The sequence below is a fragment of the Xiphophorus couchianus genome, chromosome 11, assembly GCF_001444195.1.
Source record: "Xiphophorus couchianus chromosome 11, X_couchianus-1.0, whole genome shotgun sequence".
Taxonomy (NCBI): Eukaryota; Metazoa; Chordata; class Actinopteri; order Cyprinodontiformes; family Poeciliidae; genus Xiphophorus; species Xiphophorus couchianus.
Window position 1 is genome coordinate 272,877 of NC_040238.1, and position 25,067 is coordinate 297,943.

General features: G+C 39.2%; 1 protein-coding gene and 2 long non-coding RNA genes across 7 annotated transcripts in view; 1 reads left to right on the forward strand and 2 right to left on the reverse strand.

Annotated features, from left to right (window-relative positions):
- The window catches only part of csnk1a1 (casein kinase 1, alpha 1), a 96,487-nt gene that overhangs the window by 14,161 nt on the left and 57,259 nt on the right, over positions 1–25,067 (reverse strand). For 3 of the 5 annotated variants that reach the window (XM_028030580.1, XM_028030579.1, XM_028030576.1), the window contains 4 exons: positions 21,656–21,734; positions 21,072–21,146; positions 14,109–14,215; positions 9,906–10,054 (listed from right to left, as the gene is read on the reverse strand). In XM_028030580.1, coding sequence (XP_027886381.1) covers positions 9,906–10,054; positions 14,109–14,215; positions 21,072–21,146; positions 21,656–21,734 — 410 coding nt within the window. Of the gene's footprint in view, positions 1–9,900; positions 10,055–14,108; positions 14,216–21,071; positions 21,147–21,655; positions 21,735–25,067 lie in introns of those variants that run through there. The other 2 variants (XM_028030578.1, XM_028030577.1) reach the window with 2 other exon arrangements.
- LOC114152645 (uncharacterized) lies at positions 695–9,899 on the reverse strand. Its single transcript, XR_003597195.1, has 2 exons — positions 6,907–9,899; positions 695–5,318 (listed from the first exon to the last, which is right to left on the reverse strand). It is a non-coding gene; the product is annotated as an uncharacterized LOC114152645 (long non-coding RNA).
- LOC114152646 (uncharacterized) lies at positions 21,741–23,876 on the forward strand. Its single transcript, XR_003597196.1, has 2 exons — positions 21,741–22,793; positions 23,058–23,876. It is a non-coding gene; the product is annotated as an uncharacterized LOC114152646 (long non-coding RNA).

Genomic DNA, 25,067 nt, shown 5'->3' on the forward strand with positions numbered 1-25,067 from the left:
GAAATTGGTTTATTGACCTATGAGAGGGTGCTTTTGCATAGTTATGCAATTATTGTGCTATTAGTTAACAATGCTCTCAAAATGACAACATTATTCAATGTTTATTCCTTCAATTTCCTGAGGGAGTCTTCCCAAAGGATCAATAAAGTACAAGTCTAAGTCTAAGTCTATTGTCATAATTTCTGGGACAATAATCCTCAAGCAAAATTTGTTAGTGACAGCCCTAGTAGTAATGGGGTAACAATAAAAGTGGTAACTATTACTTTTTTCTCGGTAACTATGCAGAGCAATTCAGGGTTTCCCAAGTGCATTATAAACATGGCAGGAAGGCAGGCTTGATCTATACTAAAAGCATTTAATCAGATTTTATTGAATTTTCATTCTCAAACAAATGTTAATTCTAGATCTATGGGCATGGCGGTGGCACAGGGGTAAAATATGCAACCCATACACAGAGGCCTTAGTCCTCCGTAGATGGTCCTAGAAAATACGAGTTTCACCAACCAAAACTGCATCATTAAAATTGATGTGGGCAAGGTTTCCTAGAAAGATTCTCCAACAGATGAGCCACTGTGCAAAAGTTAAGAGACATTAAGGTGCATTAGTCAAAACCAATCTCAGCCCCTAAGATCAATTCTGAGCACAATACTGTATGCTCTAAGGAAGAAACAAAAGTTTTTGTGGCAGATTTATATTTATTTTTTTTGCCCAATTAGGATATGTCTAGGAAAACATTGCTACTCACATAGCTTCAAAATCAAGTTGCCCATAATTTTGAAACCATAAAATATTCCACAATTCCCTTCCAACTAAAAACACAATATCAACCAAGTCTAGCTAGTTTTTGTCAGGGTCCAGCACTAGGTGTGCGAAATTTGTTACGCAAAAATAACTGATCGGATTATTGCCAAACTCTGCACATCCACGCCATAGGTCTTATCTTACATTTTTTATATTGTTATGGTTGGTTGAAGAGGGGAAGGAGGACGTCATTTACAAAAAGGTGACAAATGCTTAACCTGACCTCCAAACCTTAAAAAAAAACAACAAAAAAACAAACAAAAAAAATTATACTCATCCAAATGACCTCAAATGTTCAGAATGCCTTCTGAACCCTAATCACATTTCATACACTCTATGGCAGGGGTCACCAACCTTTTTGAGACTGGGAGCTACTTGTATGATACAGACAAATTTTCTTGGCTCAGCCTTTGTAACAGTAATATATATATGATTACATGCTATGATTACAGAAGTTCTTAGTTCAGAGTTTAAGTTTGATTCCCTTTTGGAGCTCTTCTGTGTGATTCTAAATTGCCCACAAGTGTGACAGAGTATGGATTATTGTAGTAGCACGTGCAGCTGTGTGGCTGTACGCACTATGAGTACCTTGAGATTTTCCTTTAAGTAAAAAAAGAAAATAGTTATTGCATGTTTTATTATTCAACCCTTTTTACTACTACAAAATTGTGGAGAAAAAAAAAGATCTTTTGTGTCAAAACATCTTGTACGTAGCTCACATCAGTGTGTTTTTCTGGGGGTGGGCACCAGAAAAACTTATTGGTCAGTTTGCTTTTGTTTATTTGGCGGCTTGGCACCTTTTCTGTAAGCTAAAAATGAATGAGCAGAGTTTGAACCTCCAGTAGTTCTAAGATTCAACCTGAGCTTTTTACAGTGTGCGCGGTTCTGATGGGGTTGCCGGTTTATTAGCTTTTTTTATGGTTTCACGAACTGAAAAGCTGACAGGTCACCATTTGGCTAACATGAGCAGATGTCGGAAAAAAAAAAGGTCCGACAGATCGCACAAAACCATCACTGCACCTGACCTGCAAAAGCACAACCACCTCTCCATCGCACATCATGTGCGCGTAGCACAAACCTAAACCACAAAAGCAGCCGAAAAGACATGGAAGCGCAGCCTACCTGTCTGATCCACGGAAACAGGAGGATGTTGATTCCCAGGTTCAGGTGGTGTCAGACGTCCAGAGGAGAAGGTGAAGCAACAATGTTTGCTTAATTTCTAGTCTTTTGGGGAACGTTTCGACTAGATTAAATAGTTTAAGCCACAGTCTTAGCGCAACGCTCAGTAAGAGCAGCAGATGTCCGTCAACGGGTGACCTGTCAGCTCTCCAGTTCGGGAAACATCAAATAAACTCATTAACCAATGACCTGTCAGAATCGACCACAAGGTAAAACTACTCTGGCGGGATCCAAACGACCGCTCTAAGAACTACCGGAGGTTCAAACTCCGCTCGTTCATTTCAAGCTTACAGAAAAAGTGCCAAGCTGCCAAATAAACAAAAGCAATCTTACCAATAAGATTTAGGCTTTGGTGTGCCCACCCCCACAGAATCACACAGATGTACTGTACGTACAATATCTTTTGACACAAAAGATCTTTTTTTTACTCCAAAATTTCGTTAATAGTAAAGAGGGTTAAATAATAAAAATTCCAGAAATTATTTTCTTTTTTCACTTAAAGGATCTCAAGGTATGCAGAGTGGGTAGAGCCGTACAGCTGCAGGCGCTGCTGCCCTCCGATAATATCCTGCAGGCATCTTTGCATAATTTGAACTTTACCCTAGAAAAAAGCTTTATACATAAAGCAATTTATTTTAAACGTTTTTATAATTGACTTTTTTAAAATTCTAAATATAAACAAAAGTTATTACTTCAATGTAAAAACATTTAATTAAATATTTTTTTGGCAGTGCTCCCTAATGACAATAGCTACTATTTTTAGAACTTGCTCTGCGGGCGACTGACAACGTCCCCTCGGGCGACCGGGTGCCTGTGGGCACCGTGTTGTGACTCCTGCTCTATGGCCATATCTTCATATGCATCACTCTGATTTTTATAAGTTTGACTTTAACACAAAAATCTGCATCTCCCACAATTCTAATGAAATTGCTCATACCAGTGCAATACATCAGCATTAGTCGATCTTCAAAGTTTGCTAAGAATCAGAGCTTATTTGTTTGAATAACACCAAATCAAACTTTGACACTAAGTGCTCTTAATGTTTTCTCCGCTTATACTTGAACAAAACAGCATGAAAAAAATACATTATAAAGGGGAAGCAAGTTTCGTTATTTGATGTAATTTTCAAATTTTTAGCCCAAACTGCCACATTTTAGGGACATTTTCAATTTTTGTACATATGAAAATCAAAAGAAAACAGGAAACTCAGAGGTGACTGACAGCATCCATGGTGTAGTCATCCTATTTGGCCACATGATGGTGTCAAACCCACCCTATCAGTCTATAATCTCACTCAGTATACTTCATGAGTGCATTTATATCAACTTCTATGCACTTTAAGTGGTTTAATCCACATCTACTTTATTGTGGCTCACAACCACATTTATAATTTTTCCCGCCAAATATATCTTAAAATAATAAAGTCCTGCACCTCCAATCCACTTAGGGGCGGCCCTTTGCAGTTTCTTTAGTTGAAATGAGAAAGAGGAAGAAATCCACCCGCTCACAGTTTTTCTTCCTCCTCTGTCTTCACTGTGGGTGTGGCATGGTCTGCTTGGCATCTCCCAAGCTTTCCCAAACTCCCAAACATTTCTTCAAATCTGCAAACTCGATTACATGGTGAGTCTGTTGTCATCTTGTAACAGCATTGCTTTATATCTAAATCTCCTTCTATGTAGATTGCTCATTGAAGTGCTGTCTTTACCAGAAATGCTGGCACTGCTAGATTAATTTTAGTAACTCAACATAAGCTCCAAAGGTGTTGTTTAAAATCAGCTAAGGTAACCCTTAAAAACCTCCATAATTCTAGAACCACCATTTATTTTTTACAAACATTAAAAGAACTCTACTCGGAAAATGACCCAATTAATTTGGGTACTAAAAACTGGACAACTAATAATTGTCTCTTTACATGTGTAATTGGTGATGAATGCTACCTGGTAATCAAGTAATTACTCTGGAATTTTCTACATGGGTAGGACACAGGGTCATCAATACTTTCAGAAGGATTAAGAGAAACTGAAGTTCCACCAAATTAGATCCAACTCTACCCTGATAGTGTTACTAGCTTTGTGAGACAGTATGTTGAGTCTAGGTAAAGGCCTCTTACCAGTGTCAAGTTATACCACTGTTTTAAAATGGAATGGTTTCAAAACAATCATTTTCGGTCATATTGCTTAAAATCACTTTAATAAAATGCCAGACTACCTAAAGACTTCCCTTCCCTTTAATGTTTCAGTAAACTAGCTGAGCTGGTCACTTCGTTTTGAAAGTAAAGTTGACATGCTAAAAGTCTAAACAAGTATATCTGTTAACCAAACTGCAGGCTGGCTAACTAAACAGGCCACAATGTCAGTGGTAACACCCGACCACAGAGTCTGGATTAGTGAATAACTGGGTGACTTCAGGCCCATATCCCATCTAATAATGACATCAGAAATACAGGTAGAAAGAGATATGCAAATTCCAACTCTAATGAGGTGAACGGGACAAGTTAAATGAGGACCACAAGTGCTTATCAATACTTCGCAGTTACAGCTATGCTGTATCCTGCTGGGATGAATAAAGTAATTCTATTCTATTCTATTACTTGTACAACAAATAATTTCAGTATTTGTTAATGGCATTGTTATATACATATAGTAAAACATCAAGAAAATAGGTTAAATAGTACAGTTTAACACTACATAGTTTTGAGAGGAAATGTTAAAAAAGAAAGAGCAGAATTAGAGGGTTGAGATCATATCAAATCTGTAAGCATTAGCTCAATATCATCGATGAGAAAGCCCATTGATCAACCCCAATATAAAAACAACATAACAAGGGAACAAAGTTAGTAGTCAAATTCCCCAAGGACGTCTTTGCTTCTGCAAGGCAGACCAATTGTAACATTTTTCCTAGACATTTTGGAAGGGTCTTTGGTGCTTCAACAAATTAGGCCTTGACCGAAAAATGTGTTTCCAATTTGGCAAAATTATTATTAGTTATATACCACCTGGCCCAAAAAAAGTCAGTATTTGGATTTATTTAAGCATGTAGGAGCATGCCATAGGAAAACTACTGCATTAATTAATGCTTTGACTGATAGCATTTTATTTAGCTAAAATAATTTTTTCATTAATTTCATTAGTTTTCAAAGCAGATTAGGAATACAACAGTATTATTTCTTAGTTGTCTCACTTCATCAGCTGTATTGACAACAGAAATTAAGACATATTGGAGTGTTTTTGGAGGGTACTCTTTGATATGAAGCCAGTCATGCCAAAAAGCTAATTTTATAAGTTGTACATTCAAATCAGACATTTCTAAATACTGCATACACCAATTACACAGTCAAACTATACAGGTCCTTCTCAAAATATTAGCATATTGTGATAAAGTTAATTGTTTTCCATAATGTAATGATAAAAATTGAACATTCATATATTTTAGATTCATTGCACACTAACTGAAATATTTCAGGTCTTTTATTGTCTTAAAACAGATGATTTTGGCATACAGCTTATGAAAACCCAAAATTCCTATCTCACAAAATTAGCATATTTCAGCCGACCAATAAAAGAAAAGTGTTTTTAATACAAAAAAAGTCAACCTTCAAATAATTATGTACAGTTATGCACTCAATACTTGGTCGGGAATCCTTTTGCAGAAATGACTGCTTCAATGCGGCGTGGCATGGAGGCAATCAGCCTGTGGCACTGCTGAGGTGTTATGGAGACCCAGGATGCTTCGATAGCGGCCTTTAGCTCATCCAGAGTGTTGGGTCTTGCGTCTCTCAACTTTCTCTTCACAATATCCCACAAATTCTCTATGGGGTTCAGGTCAGGAGAGTTGGCAGGCCAATTGAGCACAGTGATACCATGGTCAGTAAACCATTTACCAGTGATTTTGGCACTGTGACCAGGTGCCAGGTCGTACTGAAAAATGAAATCTTCATCTCCATAAACCTTTTCAGCAGATGGAAGCATGAACTCCAAAATCTCCTGATGGCTAGCTGCACTGACCCTGCCCTTGATAAAACACAGTGGACCAACACCAGCAGCTGACATGGCACCCCAGACCATCACTGACTGTGGGTACTTGACACTGAACTTCTGGCATTTCCTTCTCCCCAGTCTTCCTCCAGACTCTGGCACCTTGATTTCCGAATGACATGCAAAAATTTGCTTTCATCCGAAAAAAGTACTTTGGACCACTGAGCAACAGTCTAGTGCTGTTTCTCTGTAGCCCAGGTCAGGGGCCTCTGCCGCTGTTTCAAAAGTGGCTTGACCTGGGGAATGCGGCACCTGTAGCTCATTTCCTGCACACGCCTGTGCACGGTGGCTCTGGATGTTTCTACTCCAGACTCAGTCCACTACTTCCGCAGGTCCCCCAAGGTCTGGAATCGGTCCTTCTCCACAATCTTCCTCAGGGTCCGGTCACTTCTTCTCGTTGTGCAGAGTTTTCTGCCACACTTTTCCCTTCCCACAGACTTCCCACTAAGGTGCCTTGATACAGCACTCTAGGAACAGCCTATTCGTTCAGAAATATCTTTCTGTATCATACCCTCTTGCTTGAGGGTGTCAATGATGGCCTTCTGGACAGAAGTCAGGTCGGCAGTCTTTCCCATGATTGGGGTTTTGAGTGATGAACCAGGCTGGGAGTTTTAAAGGCCTCAGGAATCTTTTGCAAGTGTTTAGACTTCATTCGTTGCTTCAGATGATTAAGTTCATAGCTCGTTTAGAGACCCTTTTTATGATATGCTAATTTTGTGAGATAAGAATTTTGGGTTTTCATGAGCTGTATGCCAAAATCATCCATATTAAGACAATAAAAGACCTGAAATATTTCAGTTAGTGTGCAATGAATCAAAAATATATGAATGTTCAATTTTTATCATTACAAATAATGAACTTTATCACAATATGCTAATATTTTGAGAAGGACCTGTATAACTAAACTGTAGCCTAGATGTTATTTGCAAAGTGTTAAACTATGCAAAGTTAAAATACTCTGCAATGTTCAAAATCTTGCATACTCTGCAAAATTTAGCTTTTATAATAAGCAATAATAAATCATTTTAAAATGTTAGTATTAACGGATAGAACTGTTATCTTTAAGAAACCAACTACTTGGTCTTATGTTTCACACACTGGACAAACAGAATCCAAAGCAAAAGTTTTGAGAACTTTTGGAATGGACAATTAAAATGTATCCATGGCTCCAAAGTTAACAAGTCTACATGGAAATAAATATGACCTTACAGTTACAATTAAATTAGATTGTCATTGTAGGGGTTAATTTAACCTCTTCAATACTTCAATTCAGAAAGTGAAACTCATAGTTTACACAGAATGACCTATCATAGAACTTTATTTCTAGTTGTTTTAAGAATATGGCTTACAGCTAAAGAAAACCAAAATTCAGTTTTAGGGAAAATCTGAATATTATATCCCACCAGTTAAAAAAAGTTACAAGGAATATGATCTACACAATTAGCAAAAAGACTGCTGACTTGACAGCTGTCAAACAAACAACCATTCAAGCCCTCCACAAGGAGGTTAAGCCTTAAAATATTTTCAATAAAATAGCTGGTTGTAGACCGGGTAATAGAAAGTTGGCCGGAAGAAAAAGTTAAATGAATAAGCCTAGTTTTTGGAGGATCCAGGTCATTCACGAGTTTTGGGTGAGATTCCAAGACATCTCAACCAGGTCAAGTCAAGAGTTATGTCACACCGATATACCCAGCACATGGGTTACAACTGTCTAGACGGAACAAAGACTCTAAGATTATTTTTTAAATAAAAGTTTGCAATTCATTTGGAAATCAAGGTCCCATAATCTGGAGGATGAGTGAAGAAGCACAGAATATACACTGCTTCAAGTTCTATGTGCAGTTCCAACAATTGGCAAGGATTTGTAGAGCCATGTCATCTGCTGATTTTGGTTGACTGCGTTTTATAAAGTCCTAAATCAGACTAGTCCGCTCTAAGAATATTTCACAGGAATTTGTGTAACCATCCTCTTAGAAGCTTTATAGAAATGCTGATGTCTGAATTCACTGAGTGAGTTTTTCCTCTTTACTGTCGCTACATGTATGTTCAGAATGAGGGACTGCTGCAATATAAATGACACACTGTGTATACTGTATACAGTATCCAGTGATATGTGCTCATCCAGAGGCGTGGATGCTCTAAGTCAAGGCAGTCTGCTGGGTTTCCTTAGAATTTCTAAATGAATAAAATTGGATACTGCTTGATAACTAGGATCACTGGGAATTAGGGATGCTCCGATCATCCAATTTCGATTATGCATGAGGGCCGATCACTGCTGATCACCAATCATTGCTGATCGTCTGGACTGTCTGTTAATTTTTTGCGTTGGGTATAAATGTTACTTTGTGATCTGATATATTTGAGAAATCATCTGGTAATAAATTCATCTAATTTAGACATAAAACGTGCAAAATACTTGTAGGCACAACGCAGCAGGTATTCAGTCAAAAGGAAAAATTATTTTTAACTGTAAGGCTCTTAGCCTAAATTATACATGAGTCAAGTAAATCTCACAACACTGCCTATATCAAATAATGTCATGTAAAAAAGGAAACATTAAAATAAACAATCCTGAGTTACTAAATCAAAATTTCCTGAGAGCATGACTAGATGATTAATGCTGGTTCTGATTGGCTGTTTCTGACCAAGCAGAGTAAATCTGCAGAATGCCAGGAGGAGGAAGAGGAGATCCATGTTTTTTTCAGAGATTAACTGTCTTATGTTAGGACATAGCGAAAGTTTTAATATATTTAAAATCTTTTGTTTGTTTAAGTTACATGCTGCAGCTTTAAGCAGACGTTCAATGGGAGAGTTCACTGTCTGGTGGAGCAGAAACAGTGCTCTGAATGTGAATATTAGTCCTCCTGCCCTCAAATAATATGCAGGCTGCAGAGTGAGATACAGGTGATCGGTTTTGGTGACTGGCAACACAAGACAGTGATCGGCGATCACCAGTCATACAGTTTTTCACGGAAATCGGCCAACTATGATCGGTGGCCAATCGATCGGCACACCTCTACTGTGGATGTATGTACTATATAAATAAACCAACTATATAAATTGAATTGATTTTCATTTTAGGACTTGCAGGGTTGCCAGGACTGCCCATACAGCTAGAAGTACCTAAATACCCGGTTTGAAGACTATGTTATCAACAGTGCTTGGTGGGCCAGCAAACCTGTCTGACTTAAACACAATTGAGAACTTATGAGCTTTTGACAAGGGGAAGATTAGAAACCAGAGCCCACAATGTTGCTGAATTTTGGATTTTCATTAGCCGTCAATTATAATCATAAAATGACTTTCAATAAACAAACCATGCAATCATTTTGTTTAATATTTCTATGCAGTACTCCCAGTTTCAAAATAGAATTACCAAAATAGATGAACTATTGATTCAAGATTTTCATCTATTGAGCTATGCTATTGAGTCCATTTGATTAAGGTCACAGTGAATACAAGCTGTACTCAAACTAATCAAAATACAAGACTTTTTCCAGGCAAAACGGAGCAAGTAATCTTGTTTCTGAAATTTAAAAACAAATTTCTTCCACTCAAAACACCACTAACGATCCAAAATATAATAGTTACTAGCTCCTATTTTTTCACACTGTAAGGCGTTTCCAGAAGGAGTATTTTAAGGATTCACAAAACAATTCTGATTTCCACACAAAGCTAAAATATTAAACTCACTAAATGCTATTCAAAAGTAAATGGCACCCAGGCATATGACTTTTTTGAGCCAGGCAGATAATTGGGGTATCAAAAAGATAATTGGGGTATGTGTTACTTACTTAAACAATATTTACTTTTCTATATAAAAAAAACTCAATGAATATATGAGCAATTGGTGTCTGTAAAAAAAACGTCACTTGGCTGTTTGCTACTAACCTTTCAAGTTAGGCTTGGATTTGTCAGTTTGCTTGCCTGTGGGGGTTTGTGCCTGCTGGCCCTGGCCCCCTGAAGAGGCCCCTTGTTGTGCTGCTTTCTGTTTCAGCATGGTCCAGTCAAATGTGTAGTCATACTGGTGATTCAGAGTCCTAGGTCAAAATAGAAAAACATCAAATTATCAACATTTCTTCCAATAATTATTTATGTCCAGCAGACTGAAGCCCTAGAGCAGGGGTGCCCAAAGTCGGTCCTGGAGGGCCGGCATCCTGCATGTTTTAGTTCTCTCCCTGATTTAACACGCCTGGATCCAATGATGGCTTGTTAGAAGACCCAAGAAGAACATTAACATGCTGAAAAGGTTGTTTAACATGTTAGAGAGGGAGAGGACTAAAACATGCAGGATGCAAGCCCTTGAGGACTGACTTTGGGCACCCCTGCCCTAGAGAAAATCTATGAATGAAGAGCTCTTCAAGTCTTATTTGAAAACCCAAGTATGTTACTTTAAGAATTTATCTTTTTTTTTCTCCGATGTATGGTTTTACACCTAGTTTAAAACTCCAGTCTCCACTGCATTTTACGGCTATTGTATAGAACATACTTTCTGTAGGCCATTTCTTTAATGGTCTGATTTAATCCATTGTTAGATAGTGTGACATAACGAAAATACACAAACATACATGAATTCACTGTAGTGTTATACAATAGTGCCTAAAGCATGGATCACCAACACAGTGCCCACAGGCACTTGGTCGCCTGAGGGGACATTGTCAGACAGAATTATGCGCAGATGCAGAGGCCCCTTCAGGATGTTATCAGAGGTCAATCGTGCCTGCAGTTGTACGGCTGTACGCACTGTGGGTACCTTGAGATTTTTGTTGAAGTTAAAAAAATAAAAACAAATTTTTTACTTTTTGTTATCCTACCCTCTTACCTGTTAACAAAATTGTGGAGAAAAAAAAAATCTTTTGTGTCAACAGATCTTGTATGTAGCGAGTCTGTGGGGGTGGGCATGTCCGTCCTAAGCCTAAATATTATTGGTCGTTTTACTTTTGTTTATTTGGTAGCTTGGCTCTTTTACTGTAAGCTAAAAATGAATGAGCGGAGTATGAACCCTTCTGTGATTCTAAGAGCGGTCATTCGGATCCCTCCTGAGCTCTTCACTGTGTGTGGGGTTCTGGCGGGATCTCCGGTTTATGAGCTATTTTTTAAGGTTTTCCGGAACTGAAGAGCTGACATGTTACCCTGACATCTATCATGCTCTTCCTGAGTGTTGTGCTAAGACTGCGGGAGAGTTAAACACTTAAATCTAGTCAAAAATGCTTGCCAAAAGAGTAGAAATTAAGCAAACATTGTTGCTTCACTTTCTCCTCCTCTGGTTGTCTCAGGCACACCACCTGAACCTGGGAATCCCCATTCTCTTCTTCCCATGAATCACAGGGGTAGGTTTTGCTGTCAAGTCTTATTTAACATAACTTGTAAAAAATAAATAGGCTAGTGTTTGTGTGGTTTAGGTATGTACCGGTTTTGTGCGACACACATGTGCGCTGGAGATGTGGTCATTGCTCTTGCAGATTTGCCAGATGCACATTCATAATCCCAATCTCTTGCTCCACTTCATCCCAAAGGTGCTCTACTGTATTCTGTTCTGGTGACTGGATGCCATTGGAGTGAAGTGATCTCAATGTAGTGGTCACAAGACCAGCTTAAGATGATTTGAGCTTTGTGACATGAGGTGAATCATGCTGCTGTAAGTACAAAATAGAAGATTGATAAATGTGGTCAAATTGGCAAAATACTCAGGAAGGCTGTGGTCTTTAAATGATCCTAAATTGGTGGCAAGGGGTCAAGAAAACATTTAAGCACCTTTATACTTTCTTATCAGCTTGAACTAAACAACATAGGGTTTCATGTTTTCCTGTTACTATCAAATTCTGACACAACAATCTAGATCTTGCAGCTGAAATATGTTTTTGAAACGGGAAACCTATTCCAAACTGTTTTCATTTCTGGTGGGATTGTGTGAATTGTAGCCTTCGTTTCGTGTTGTTAGCTTATAGCACCACCTGTAAGTGAGGTATTGTGTTACTGTAGTCCATCTGCTTCAAGCTTAGGCGTGTTGTACTTACAAAGATGGTATTCCGAAGACCGTAAATGCTATTTGTACTACTGTTGCCTTTTCTAAAATTATCTCAAACCAGTGTTTCCTTTCTTATCTTGTCTTATCTTGATTTTTCCATACAACTGATGGTTTGTGAATTTTCTTTTTTTCAGGCATTCTCTGAAACTTGAGATTGTGAGTGAAAATCCCAGTAGATCAGCAGTTTTTCTGAGACCAACAACCATGCCATGTTCAAATTAGGGCTGTATAATTATATCGATTCTATGATATTTATCGATTTTTTTCCACTCTCAGAAAGTATCGATTTTCCATCCGCGAATATTGATACGATAAACCATGGGGGTCCATAGGCTTATGCCGTCTTTTTAACATGTCTGGTTTGTGACGGCGTAGCAGCAAGACTCCGCCTCCCGCAGTCTCACTTTCAACTTGTGCTTAAAGTGCATATTATAAACTACACACCAGTTTTAACATTGTGTTAATAGGCCAAGTAAAACCGTTGTTGTTACACTACAATAAGTAAGCCATATTTTTCCAAATGTCAGAGAAATGTCAAAAACCGGCTTTTCCGGTTATGTGAAAGGGAATGAGCTTCCAAATGTAAAAATGAAACGCAACATTAGGTTCCTTTGTTTTTGGAAATCTCAAATCTTCAATAAATAATTATGGGCTGTATTTTGTTGCTAAGAAACAAAGTAAAGTTGCGCATGTAACTCCAAAGCAGAACGGAGTAGCGGCAAAACCAGTAGATTACGAAATTAATGCAAAGTTTAGATATCTGAGCAACTAGCGGCATCCACTTCATAATTTGTTTTTAGCTCAGTGGTTTCTGTTCTGTATATAAAGAATTACCTGAAGAATGAACACTAAGCAGCACTCTGTTTTGAGCTGGAAAACGAAGAGGGGAAACCAGCAGCTGCAGTCTAGGCGCAGTGAGAATTGCCACGATGACGATGGCGGATCGATCATTCTTATTAGCAATTGACAGTATCAGAGACTGAGAGAACGATGAGATCCTCAAACTGTTACTCAGAAATTCAAGCAAGGGAATGGCGGCGCTGCGCCGCAAGGAGTCGATCTTGATGGGGTGAGGCAGAGCCACTCCCCCTGTAGCTAGTAGTAAACAGCTTACAGCCACGGCTAACTCCGGGAGTCAAGGCAGAAAAGCCTTTTCCCTATAGTCCAAAAGACTTTTTTTACTCCAAAATGCAGCCACAGTATGTCCAAAAGAAAAACATAAGTGCAATCCTTTGCATATTGAGAGTCTACAGAGGATGATAATCTCCCCACTCAGCTCCTGGATCACTGTGGAAACTTTGAGTTTTATGTAAAATCCACATAAATTAAATAACAGAAACAAATTTTCTCACTGCACCTTTGATTCATTTTGTCCAGCTGTAGACTGTTAGACTCTGTCCAATCAGAGTCAAGTATTGTGTAGTTGGTGCTTTTAATCAGTTTTCAGTTAATTATATCCAAGTCTATGGAACACAAAATGTCACTAAAATCACTCTGTCCTTCTAAAATCTTTCAGAAAATTGCAAAAGCGCACTGAATCGTATCGAATTGTATTGTTTGCCAAATATCGTGATACATATCTTATCGTGATCAGAATATCGTATATCATATCATGAGATTATTGTATCACTACACCCCTAGTTCAAACTCACTCTCTTTCCCACCCTGATGGTCACTTTGACCTTCAGGCGGGCCTCTTAATCATTTCTAAATGCCTAAAAGCATTTAGTTACTTACTTATAGCTGGTTTTAAAAAGCAACTGAGCAGCTGTACCAATTAAAGTGGTTAGTGAATGTATATTAACTGCAACTACAGTGACTGAGACCAGTGCCACAGTCAACCCTAAACCAGAAAGCTTTCTGAAACAACCATACATACAATAAAATCATACGTAACTAAAGGTTAGTAAAATGAGATTAGATTTTGGGTTCCTTTTCAGACTTGTAGTCTATTTGAACAAGACATTTTCATCCAGTAATTATTTAGAGGTAAAGAATGTGTCACATGACTACTATTACATTAGTCCCAGTGAACTAACTGTTTCCTTGTTTGCCTATGAGCTTACCTGAAGAGAATGCGAAACAGTTGGCGCAGATACATGTAGTCTGGTGCCTCTTCAAAGCGCAACCCACGGCAGTAGTTCAGATACATGGCAAACTCTGCTGGAAAACCCTGTAAACATGTATTAACAAAACTTTCATGGAAGTGCAGTTTTCTATATTTTCTGAATGTATCAAAATGTATATGTGATGTTCACTTGTATAAACTTCTGCAAATTGATTAAAACAAAGTCTGAATATCTATAAAGAATACTGTCAAGTTGTCAATTCACATGTCAAACATAACTTGAGCAACAGAACAAGAGATTCAACATGGAATAGCAAGAAAGATGGTTTAAACATTAAACACTAGTAACACAAAATTCAGTGTTTAAGTTATATGTGTTTATTATGAAGTAGAACAAATTCCTATCAACAATTCTAATTCAAATTTAATTCAAAAATACCTTATTGATTGCAAAGGGAAATTAAATAATGTTGTAACTCAATTAAAATTCTTCAAAAAGTTATTGTAAATCAAAACGGCTGTTGGTAGGAAAGGTCTCTGGTAACGGTCTGTGTTACAGTGAATTTGAAGAAGCCTATGACTGAAGATACTCTGTTTTCCCATGACAGTCACATAAAAATGGTGCTCAGGCTTGTCCATCTCCAGGTGTTCCACAATCGCCACGAGAACAGAACCAGCCTTCTTATTCAGGTTGTTGACTCTGTTTAGGTCCGTGGTTCTGATGCTGCTGCCCCAACAAATGACAGTAGAAGAAATAAAGCTCTCAATAGACTTATAAAAGATCTGCAGCATCTTGCTGCAAACCTTGAAGGATCTGAGTTTCCTCAAGGAGTCCAGTCTGCTCTGTCCGTTCTTCTCTGTTGAGTCTCCAGCCCAGTCTGTTGTCAAGGCCAACACCGAGGTATTTATACTCCTCCACTTCTCCCATGATGGAGATGGGGTTTGATCTATCCCTGTTTTACTTGAAATCAACAATCATTTCTTTCATTTTGTCTGTACTGAGCCTCTTCTCCATCTCTGATACACCCAACAACCACAAAGTCATCCGAGTATTTCTGTAGATGACAGGAGTCGGACTAATGCCACAGGAATCTGAAGTTTAGAGTGGAAAGGTATGGTGACAGTACAGTCAGCTGTGGCACTCGTGCTGATGACCACCCGGTTAGATACACAGTTCTTCAGTCTCACAAACTGTGGTCTGTGTGTGAGATAGTCATAGATAGAGGTGATTGTTGAGGCCTCCACCTGTGTCTTCTTGAGTTTCTCACAGAGCAGACCAGGATGAATTGTGTTAAATGCCCTGGAGAAATCAAAGAACATGATCCTCACAGTGCGGCCTGCTTTGTCCAGATGACAGTGGGTTTGTTGAAGCAGGTGTATAAAGGCAATTTCAACTCCAATTCTACGGCAATAAGCAAACTGCATTAGGTACAGATATGTGCTTGCCTGCTTACTCGAGTTGGCCATAAGGAGTGTCTTCTAGGACCTTTATGATGTGGGATGTCAGGATAACAGATGGCTGAGTTTTCTTTGCTACTGGAACCAGACAGGATGTCTTCCACAACAGTGGAATCTTCTCTTGTGTCTCCTGATTTGGTTGAAGACAAACTTGTGGAAGCAGAAGAGCCCGTGACTAAGGTGGAAGATAGGACATCTGAGGTTTGACAGGAAAGCTGTGAGTCACAGGAAGGTGGGATGTTTGTATGGCTGGGGACAGAAGAAGATGATAATGACCTTGTTCCTGAACTGAACCTGTTGAAGAATGTGTTCACCTCATTTGTATATACCCGAGCCTCCTTTTGCTTACTGTCTCTAGTCTTGACTTGGAGATGCTCCCTCAATAGCTCCTTGTCTCATTCCCTTAAGGCTCTTTTTTTCTTGTTTAACTGTTCCTTTAGGTCACTGGTGAGCCAGGGTTTGTTTTTTGGGAAGCATCTCACTGGTTTGGTGGGGATGGCACCAAAGTTTATACAGTCATGGCCAAATGTTTTGAGAATGATTCAAATGTTAATATTTACAAAGTCTACTGCTTCAGTTTTTATAACGGCAATTTGCATATACTCCAGAATATTATAAAGAGTGATCAGCGTAACAGCAATTAATTGCAAAGTCAATATTTGCCTAGAAAATGAACTTTATTCCCCAAAACACATTTCAACTTCATTGCAGCCCTGCCTTAAAAGGACCAGCTAACTTTGTTTCAGTGATTGCTCCATTAACACAGGTGTAGGTGGTGATGAGGACAGGGCTGGAGATCAATCTGTCATGATTAAGTAAGAATGACACCACTGGACACTTTAAAAAGAGGCTGGTGCTTGGCATCATTGTTTCTCTTCTGTGAACCATGGTTACCTCGAAAGAAACACGTGCAGTCATCATTGCACTGCACAAAAATGGCCTAACAGGAAAGAGAATCACAGCTAGAAAGATTGCACCTCAGTCAACAATCTATCGCATCATCAAGAACTTCAAGGAGAGAGGTTCCATTGTTGCCAAAAAGGCTCCAGGGCGCCCAAGAAAGACCAGCAAGCGCCAGGACCGTCTCTTAAAAGTGTTTCAGCTGTGGGATCGGGCTACCAGCAGTGCAGAGCTTGCTCAGGAATGGCAGCAGGCAGGTGTGAATGCATCTGCACGCACTGTGAGGCGGAGACTCTTGGAGCAAGGCCTGGTCTCAAGGAGGGCAGCAAAGAAGCCATTTCTCTCCAGGAAAAACATCAGGGACAGACTGATATTCTGCAAAAGGTACAGGGAGTGGACTGCTGAGGACTGGGGTAAAGTCATTTTCTCTGATGAATCCCCTTTCCGATTGTTTGGGACATCTGGAAAACAGCTTGTTCGGAGAAGACAAGGTGAGCGCTACCACCAGTCTTGTCTCATGCCAACTGTAAAGCATCCTGAAACCATTCATGTGTGGGGTTGCTTCTAAGCCAAGGGAGTCGGCTTTCTCACAATCTTACCTAAAAACACAGCCATGAATAAAGAATGGTACCAGAATGTCCTCCGAGAGCAACTTCTCCCAACCGTCCAAGAGCAGTTTGGTGATAAACAATGCCTTTTCCAGCATGATGGAGCACCTTGCCATAAAGCAAAGGTGATATCTAACTGGCTCAGGGAACAAAACATAGAGATTTTGGGTCCATGGCCTGGAAATTCCCCTGATCTTAATCCCATTGAAAACTTGTGGTCAATCATCAAGAGACGGGTGGACAAACGAAAACCTAGGAATTCTGACAAAATGCAAGCATTGATTGTGCAAGAATGGACTGCTATCAGTCAGGATTTGGTCCAGAAATTGATTGAGAGCATGTCAGGGAGAATTGCAGAGGTCCTGAAGAAGAGGGGTCAACACTGCAAATATTGACTTGCTGCATTAACTCATTCTAACTGTCATTAAAAGCTTTTGCTACTCATAATATGATTGCAATTGTATTTCTGTATGTGATGACAACATCTGACATACACACATGAAAACCAGAGGGCAGCAGATCATGTGAAAATATAATATTTGTGTCATTCTCAATACTTTTGGCCATGACTGTAGAGTCAAACACACACTCAGTCATGCCACTGATGTCATCTCCATGTGGCTGGCAGAGAGTACCAATCAGTTGCTTCAAAACAAACCTGAAGGGCTTCTTCTGCTCCCTGTGACTATTAGTCAGGTAGTCTCTTAACAAGAGGTTTGTATTCAGAGTAGAAATAAACCCTAAATAAACTGTATTAGGGTGGTAGTAATTCCTTGAATGACTTGAGTTAAATCGATTACACTCCTGATCAAAATCTTAAGACCAGTCCAAAAATTGCAAAAATTAGCATTTTGCACCATTGAATCTTAAGAAGGTTCTAAGTAGAGCTTCACAATGTTAAAAGGACAAATCAGTGCAAGAGACAAGAACATTTGAGCAGGGAATTGTCTGAAAACTGCATTTATACTCAAATATGATTTTTTCAGCTGATCAAAAGTTTAAAACCATAGTCTTTAAAAGCCAAAAGCTGTGCAGACATCTGGATTCCATGTCATTTTCTGTGAAGTCTTTACACTGTCAAGACCTCCTGATGGCAAAAGCAAAAAAGCTCACTGACTTTGAACGTGGTAGGATTGTTGAGCTGCATAAGCAAGGCCTCTCACAACGTGCCATCGCTGCTGAGGTTGGACGCAGTAAGACAGTCATTTTGCATTTTTTAAACGATCCTGAGGGTTATGGAACAAAAAAGTCAAGTGGTAGACCCAAAAAAATTTCACCAGCTCTGAGCCGCAGGATCCGATTGGCTGTCCGTCAAGACACCGGACGATCCTCTACCCAAATTAAGGCCATTACTGGTGCTGACTGCAGCCCAATAACCATCAGACGGCATCTGCGAGAGAAGGGCTTCAGAAACAAAAAACGTCTTCAAAGGCCACGTCTTCTTCAACGCCACAGAATTGCCCGTTTGGACTTTGCAAGGGTGCACCAAACATGGGACATTGAAAGGTGGAAGAAAGTTGTCTTCTCTGATGAGAAAAAATTTAACCTTGATGGTCCTGATGGCTTCCAACGTTACTGGCATGACAGGGAGATCCCACCTGAGATGTTTTCTACACGGCACAGTGGTGGGGGCGCCATCATGATTTGGGGTGCGTTTTCCTTCAATGGAACAATGGAGCTTCAGGTTGTGCAGGGGCGTCAAACAGCAGTTGGCTATGTGGAGATGTTGCAGCGGGCATCCCTCATGACTGAGGGCCCTCGTCTGTGTGGTAATGATTGGGTTTTTCAACAGGACAATGCTGCAGTTCACAATGCCCGCCTGACAAAGGAGTTCTTCCAAGAGAATAACATCACTCTTTTGGACCATCCTGCATGTTCCCCGGATCTAAACCCAATTGAGAACATTTGGGGATGGATGGCAAGGGAAGTTTACAAAAATGGACATCAGTTCCAGACAGTGGATGCCCTTCGTGAAGCCATCTTCAACACTTGGAGCAACGTTCCCACTAGCCTCCTGGAAACACTGGCATCAAGCATGCCTAAACGATTGTTTGAAGTCATCAACAGGAATGGTGGAGCTACTCATTACTGAGTCCTTTTTTTTGACACTTTGTTTCTGTTTTGGGGGGTTTTCGGGGGGTTTTGAGCTATGGTCTTAAACCTTTGATCAGCTGAAAAAATCATGTTTGAGTATAAATGCAGTTCTCAATTAATTCCCTGCTCAAAAGGTTTTGTCTCTTATGCTGATTTCTTCTTTTAACATTGTGAAGCTCTACTTAGAACCTTCTTAAGATCCAATAGTGCAAAATGCAAATTTTTGCAATTTTTTGACTGGTCTTAAGATTTTGATCAGGAGTGTATTATAATTCCTTGAGGGAAATTTATCTGCCTTGCAGCTTCGTTAAATTATGTTTCATTTTGTAGTGCATTGTGTTCCGGCCGGGTCATTATTTGTGATGCCCAGAGCTCGCACTTCCGCCTATGAGTTATTGACAGAAGCTAGGTGTTAGCAGAATGAGGTCCAATTTTCAAGTTTGGTCTGGGAGGATTTTATTGATTGGTGATAATGTCTGGGTTTTTATCGTTTTCAGGGAACCAATAGGCATCCTTAAATCTACAAGCATGATGCTTGGAGTATGACAGCCTTTCTCCAGGAGCTGCTGCCTGATTGCTGGTTCAGAGCGAATAGTGAGGAAGATCGCAGCTGCACTATTTATACAGGTGAGCAGATAAGACTGAACACAGCGGGCAGCTCTGCTGTAGTTAATGCTTAACATAAGCGTAGCTTTATGGACGAACCAGCAAATAAATTTCATATCATCCCGATCTCATACCGCAACATGATGGTACATAGCTGGTAGATGTGTTTCTGTGTGTCGGAAGAGCCAAATCCAGTCGCTAACATGGATAAAAGCTATAAATGGGTGGGAATATGAGAGTTCGTCTATTAAATTGACTGAAGATGAATACATAAAATAGACGCTGGAATATAGACATTTTTTATGTCTATATTCCATTTGTGAGCCTGCCTGTTAATTATTAAATTGAATATAATTTCAGATTTTTGTATAACTTTTGTTCAGGTTAACTTAGAAAGTGAGCTATTACTGTTACAGATTAATTTTCTAAACTACAGAAGAGTAATTGCTAGGGATGCTCAAACATGAAAAATTGGACTGGTATTGATGGCCAATAGCAACACTGCAGTTATGTTACATTAACCAATATTTTATTTTATCATTTTTAAAAATCTGAGTACAGTGAACCCTCACTATATTGCAGTTCACCTTTCACGGTCTCGCTGCTTCATGGATTTGCATTGTGCATTGTGTTCTGCATTCTGATTGGCTAAACAATCTCTCCGCATCTTCTCTACCTGTGTGTCAATAACATTGGGGTTTAATATGTACACATACGTAAAACAGTTTGCCAATTTCCAGAATGTTTTTGCCCAGAAGAAAAAAGAGCGACAACAACTACCGATAACTATGTTCTTCTCTCGAAAAAACACACCTGCACAGCAGGCTTTAGAAGAAAAAAACGCTACAGAGCAGAGTCAGGATGCAGCGGCTCAGTCAGAAGAGCAGTGAAATACAAGTGAGTCACTATTTGTCCTACTGTACTTTGTATTTGTTTCATAATCATTTTTCATTTTCACATACATTACCAGCAACAGCTGAGGGTGCAACGCATTATTCCTTCAGACCAAGTATTTTACATGGCATGACTTTTGCTTCACAGGAGTCACCAGTATCTCTTTAGGAAAGACCATTATCACCAGTCAATCAAACAAGCTACCCAGTGGTTAGCCCAAACAGGAGCATGAACCCGAGTAAAATGTTGGCAGTGTATGGTAAACACAACAACTCAGTTTTTGTGAGTGAGTTGTTGAAAAACAAAAACAAAAAAATGCTGGTTAGGGTTACTTGCTGGTTTTAAGACAAACCACCAAGTAAAGGTTAGGAGATGTCAGCATGGTCTGTGGTTTATTTTACCTTGCAGAGAACCTCAACAGGAGTAGACATTTTCTTTTCCGAGATCTTCTCATACTTTTGCTTCTTTGTGGCTGCCTAAAAAATAAAAGGGAAAAAAATAAAATGGTACAAGCAGCTAAAGTTAATCTCTAAATAATTCAAACCACTGGTGGAGTTTGGTTAAACGTAATTTTACCAATGTTTTTCTTGGTAAAATCTGGCCGTAACCTAGGGGTAAGGCTTAGGTCAGAGGCAAAATAAATCTAGTATCAACACTGTTGTATTTAAGTGTGGAGTGGAGGAATGCAAGATCAATGAATGTCTAACCTGCTAAAAGGGAAAACTGTTGTACAGAAGCAAAGTGCTTTATATAGACTTTAAGCCTTGTCAACACAATCGCAGACAATTGATAGAGAGACAAAGGCATACATGTGGTTCCATGTTGGCTCTCTAGCACCAAAATAAATGCTGAAAGCATAGTTATTAATAGCTATACTGATAATTATAGTAGTTAATAGTACAGTGATGCCTGAAAGAATAAACTTGTATTTGTGAATGCATGGGCTACAACTTGCACGAACATGAATTATTTTGAATGTTCATACCTTTAATCCTTGCCAAGGCAGACTGGTTCTGTTAAAGTACATCAGCACGTAGCCTAGAGACTCCATGTCATCACGGCGACTGCAAACAACATTGTGAATTATTAAGTATAAAACCAGGACATACTTTCAAGATACAGCTGAAGCCAAATAGTACTTTACTTTTTCCTGTGTTTACTGACAACATATTGTTTATCTGAGGTCCTGTTCAGACCTGACATCAACATGAATCCTGACTAAGTTGCAAGTGAACAGCCCTAAACATGACTGTTAACCTCTGGAATGGTGATTAAAAAATTGTTTTAAACTTACTAGAACTTATTCAAAAGCCTTTTCAAATATAAGCAATTTTCACACCCCTGGCAGATTAGGGTCAAAATGTTCCTTCTGACTGATCGTAGGGCTGGATGATTTGGCTGAAAAATGTATCACAATATAAAGGTTTTCTATTGGTCGATATGAATGATTAGCAACTCCAGGAGAAAAGTTGTTGTATTTCATCTATTGCACGTCATTTTCAGGATGCCTATTGGTGCCTGGAAAAACAACAACTGTACATTTTCAATGAATCAATGAAATCTCCCTGGACAGAAAGTGAAAAGTGGACATGTCGGAGGAAAAAAAGGACATTTGGTCACCCTATGTTACGCTGAAAGACTGGTCTATAGTTATGCTAATTGCATTTAGCAATTGTCAACAACTCACTGGCAGAAGAGAGAACATAATCCATAAATAGAGCTTTGGAGCGTGACGTCACTGCTCTAAGCAGAGGGATTTGAGCCCCATCTTGTATGGCCATAAACATAACCGAGAAAAGAACATAACCAACTGTCTCACAGATATTTTGAATTTTTGAATATTTTAAGTTACTTAAAATTATTTAGCAATGGTACAAACTTGCTGCATTATTGGATGTAATGTCCGATCACACGACCGAAACGGTAAAAAGATGGAAAAAGGACTTTCGTTTCACTTTTTTCCTGCCTGTAAACAACGCGAGGAGGCTAAGCTAATGGAGCTAAGCTATCGGAGCTAACGAAAAGAAGACAAATGTCCTGGGTATCAGCGGTGAGACGTCCTGATATGACGTTCTCCAAATTCACAAGATATCTACGAGTTTGCTCCAGACATGTCCATTCTGGTGAGTATCTAAATTCGCTTTGTTGGTGTTGTGTCATAATGTTTTGCTATGATTTTGTCCTGGTGTACTCATGTTCAGTTATGTTGAGTTCATTTAAGTGGGTCAACCTTGTTTAGGTCGGGCTTATATTTTTTATGTAGCATAGTCTGAGTTTTGTCAGTGGACATCGAGGTTATTCCATTATTGTGAAGTAAACCAAGTTTTCTAGTGTTATAAAATTTACAGTATTAATACTGATGTGTGTTCTGATATGTCCTCTTCAAGGCAAACCGACGTATGAAATGGATTAGCTCAATCCAGACTGAATCTGGGTCACTGTGAGGTAAATGCCACAACATCAGACCGACATGCGCGTCAATTAAAGAGGCAATACAGCAAAACCACGGTGGATCAACAAGTTACAGAGACTGTATTTTCATTATTTACCCCAGAAGAGGTAAATAATGAAAACACAGCAGCTGAGGCTGTAGAAGAGGAGCAAGTTGGAGAGACTGAGGAGGAAACCCCAGGAGAAGAACTCAGCAATTCTGCACACTCTGAAGAGGAACATGAACCATTTGTGTTGAAATAAATGTGTACAGTTGGAAGTGGCTGTTTTCTCTCATTTTATAATTTAATGTGGTAAACATTCATGAAACCTTGGATTCAAGCACTTCAAGTTGCATGTAAACAGGTGATGAAATGAATCACATTTTACGTACAAATTTGATATTTAAAATATTTCAGGTAATAAACATGCATGTAATGAAAGATTATGTTTTTAAATAAACATTTTATGTGATTAAAGTAAACAATTATATAATCAGACATTTTGCAGTAAACATTTAATTTAACAGGCAAACCAGATGAAAGGGCCCATCTTTAAACATTTAATGTGTAATTAAACAGTTCAGAGTAAACAATAAAGGTAAATATTATGAAAAAGATCACACTTTAAGGAAATATTTGTTGTATTTAACATATTTCAGGTAAGAAGTGCACATGTAATGAAAATAGATCCTGTCCTAGAATTTTATGTAATTGAACATTACAGGTAACAAATGTGATGATCATCTGAGGTAATACATTTTATGAACATTTTTATATACAATCAGTTAAATAAAAAAGGGGTCAAATGTAATAAAGATGCGTGTGCTTCATCTATACAGTCTAGTACAGGGGTGGGCAATCCTGGTCTTGGAGGGCCGGTGTCCTGCAACTCTTGGATGTCTCCCTGATCCAACACACTTGAATCCAATAGCTGAATCACCTCCTAAGTGCAGTCAAGTTCTCCAGAGTCCTGCTAAGGACCTCATTATTTGATTCAGGTGTGTTGAAGTAGAGATACATCTAAAAGTTGCAGGAGACCGGCCCTCCAGGCCTGGAGTTGCCGACCCCTGATCTAGTAGAACAATTTCACACTGATTTTGAGTTAATGGGGCACACAATTTGGAAGCTATTGAAGAAATCATATTATTTAATATTAAAATTATTTATCCACCTATTTTCTTACACCAGGGGTGTCAAACTCCAGTCCACAAGGCCCGCTGTCCTGCAACTTTTAGATGTGCCACTGCTGCACCACCTGAATAGAATAATTAGGTCATTAGCAAGTCTGTGGATAACTGATCTACACAAGGAGGAGGTAATTAAGCCATTTCATTCCAGTGTTTTGTACCTCGGGCACATCTAAAAACTGCAGGAAAGTGGCCCTTGAGGACTGGAGTTTGACACCTGTGTCTTACACCCTTGTGTTTAGTGGGTCGGGAGGTGTTGCTGCCTCTCCAGCGAACATTCCAGGCGAGAGGCGGGGTCACCCTGGACAGGTCGCCAGTCTGTCACTTAAACTTTTAATAGAGGATAGTGTGTGTCGTGTAATAACATAAATTACCACTTTTGTTGTATCATTTGGTCATAAGGCATTTATTTACAGGAGTGTTTGGTTCGGAAATGGACGGTCCCTATGTGAATCTCCGAGCGCTTGAGGAGGGAGCGGTAGAGAACAGCTGGCCGGAATTAGCGTTCATAAATCGGATCGACCTTGAGCTAAACGCCCTTTCTCCGCAGAGCACCGATATCCAATATCCAACTTGAAAACAACTTCACTGCGGTCGGTAACACAAAGAAAACACCGGAAAAAGTTTGTTTTGGTATGTGGCCATACAAGATGGCGCCGAGCGACATAAACGTCACACGCAGTGACGTCAGCTCCAAAGCTCTATTGGCCGGAACACAGATAGCTAAATAATAAAACATAATTTAACAAAGCTTTGTGGTTGATAATTTACCTCAAAG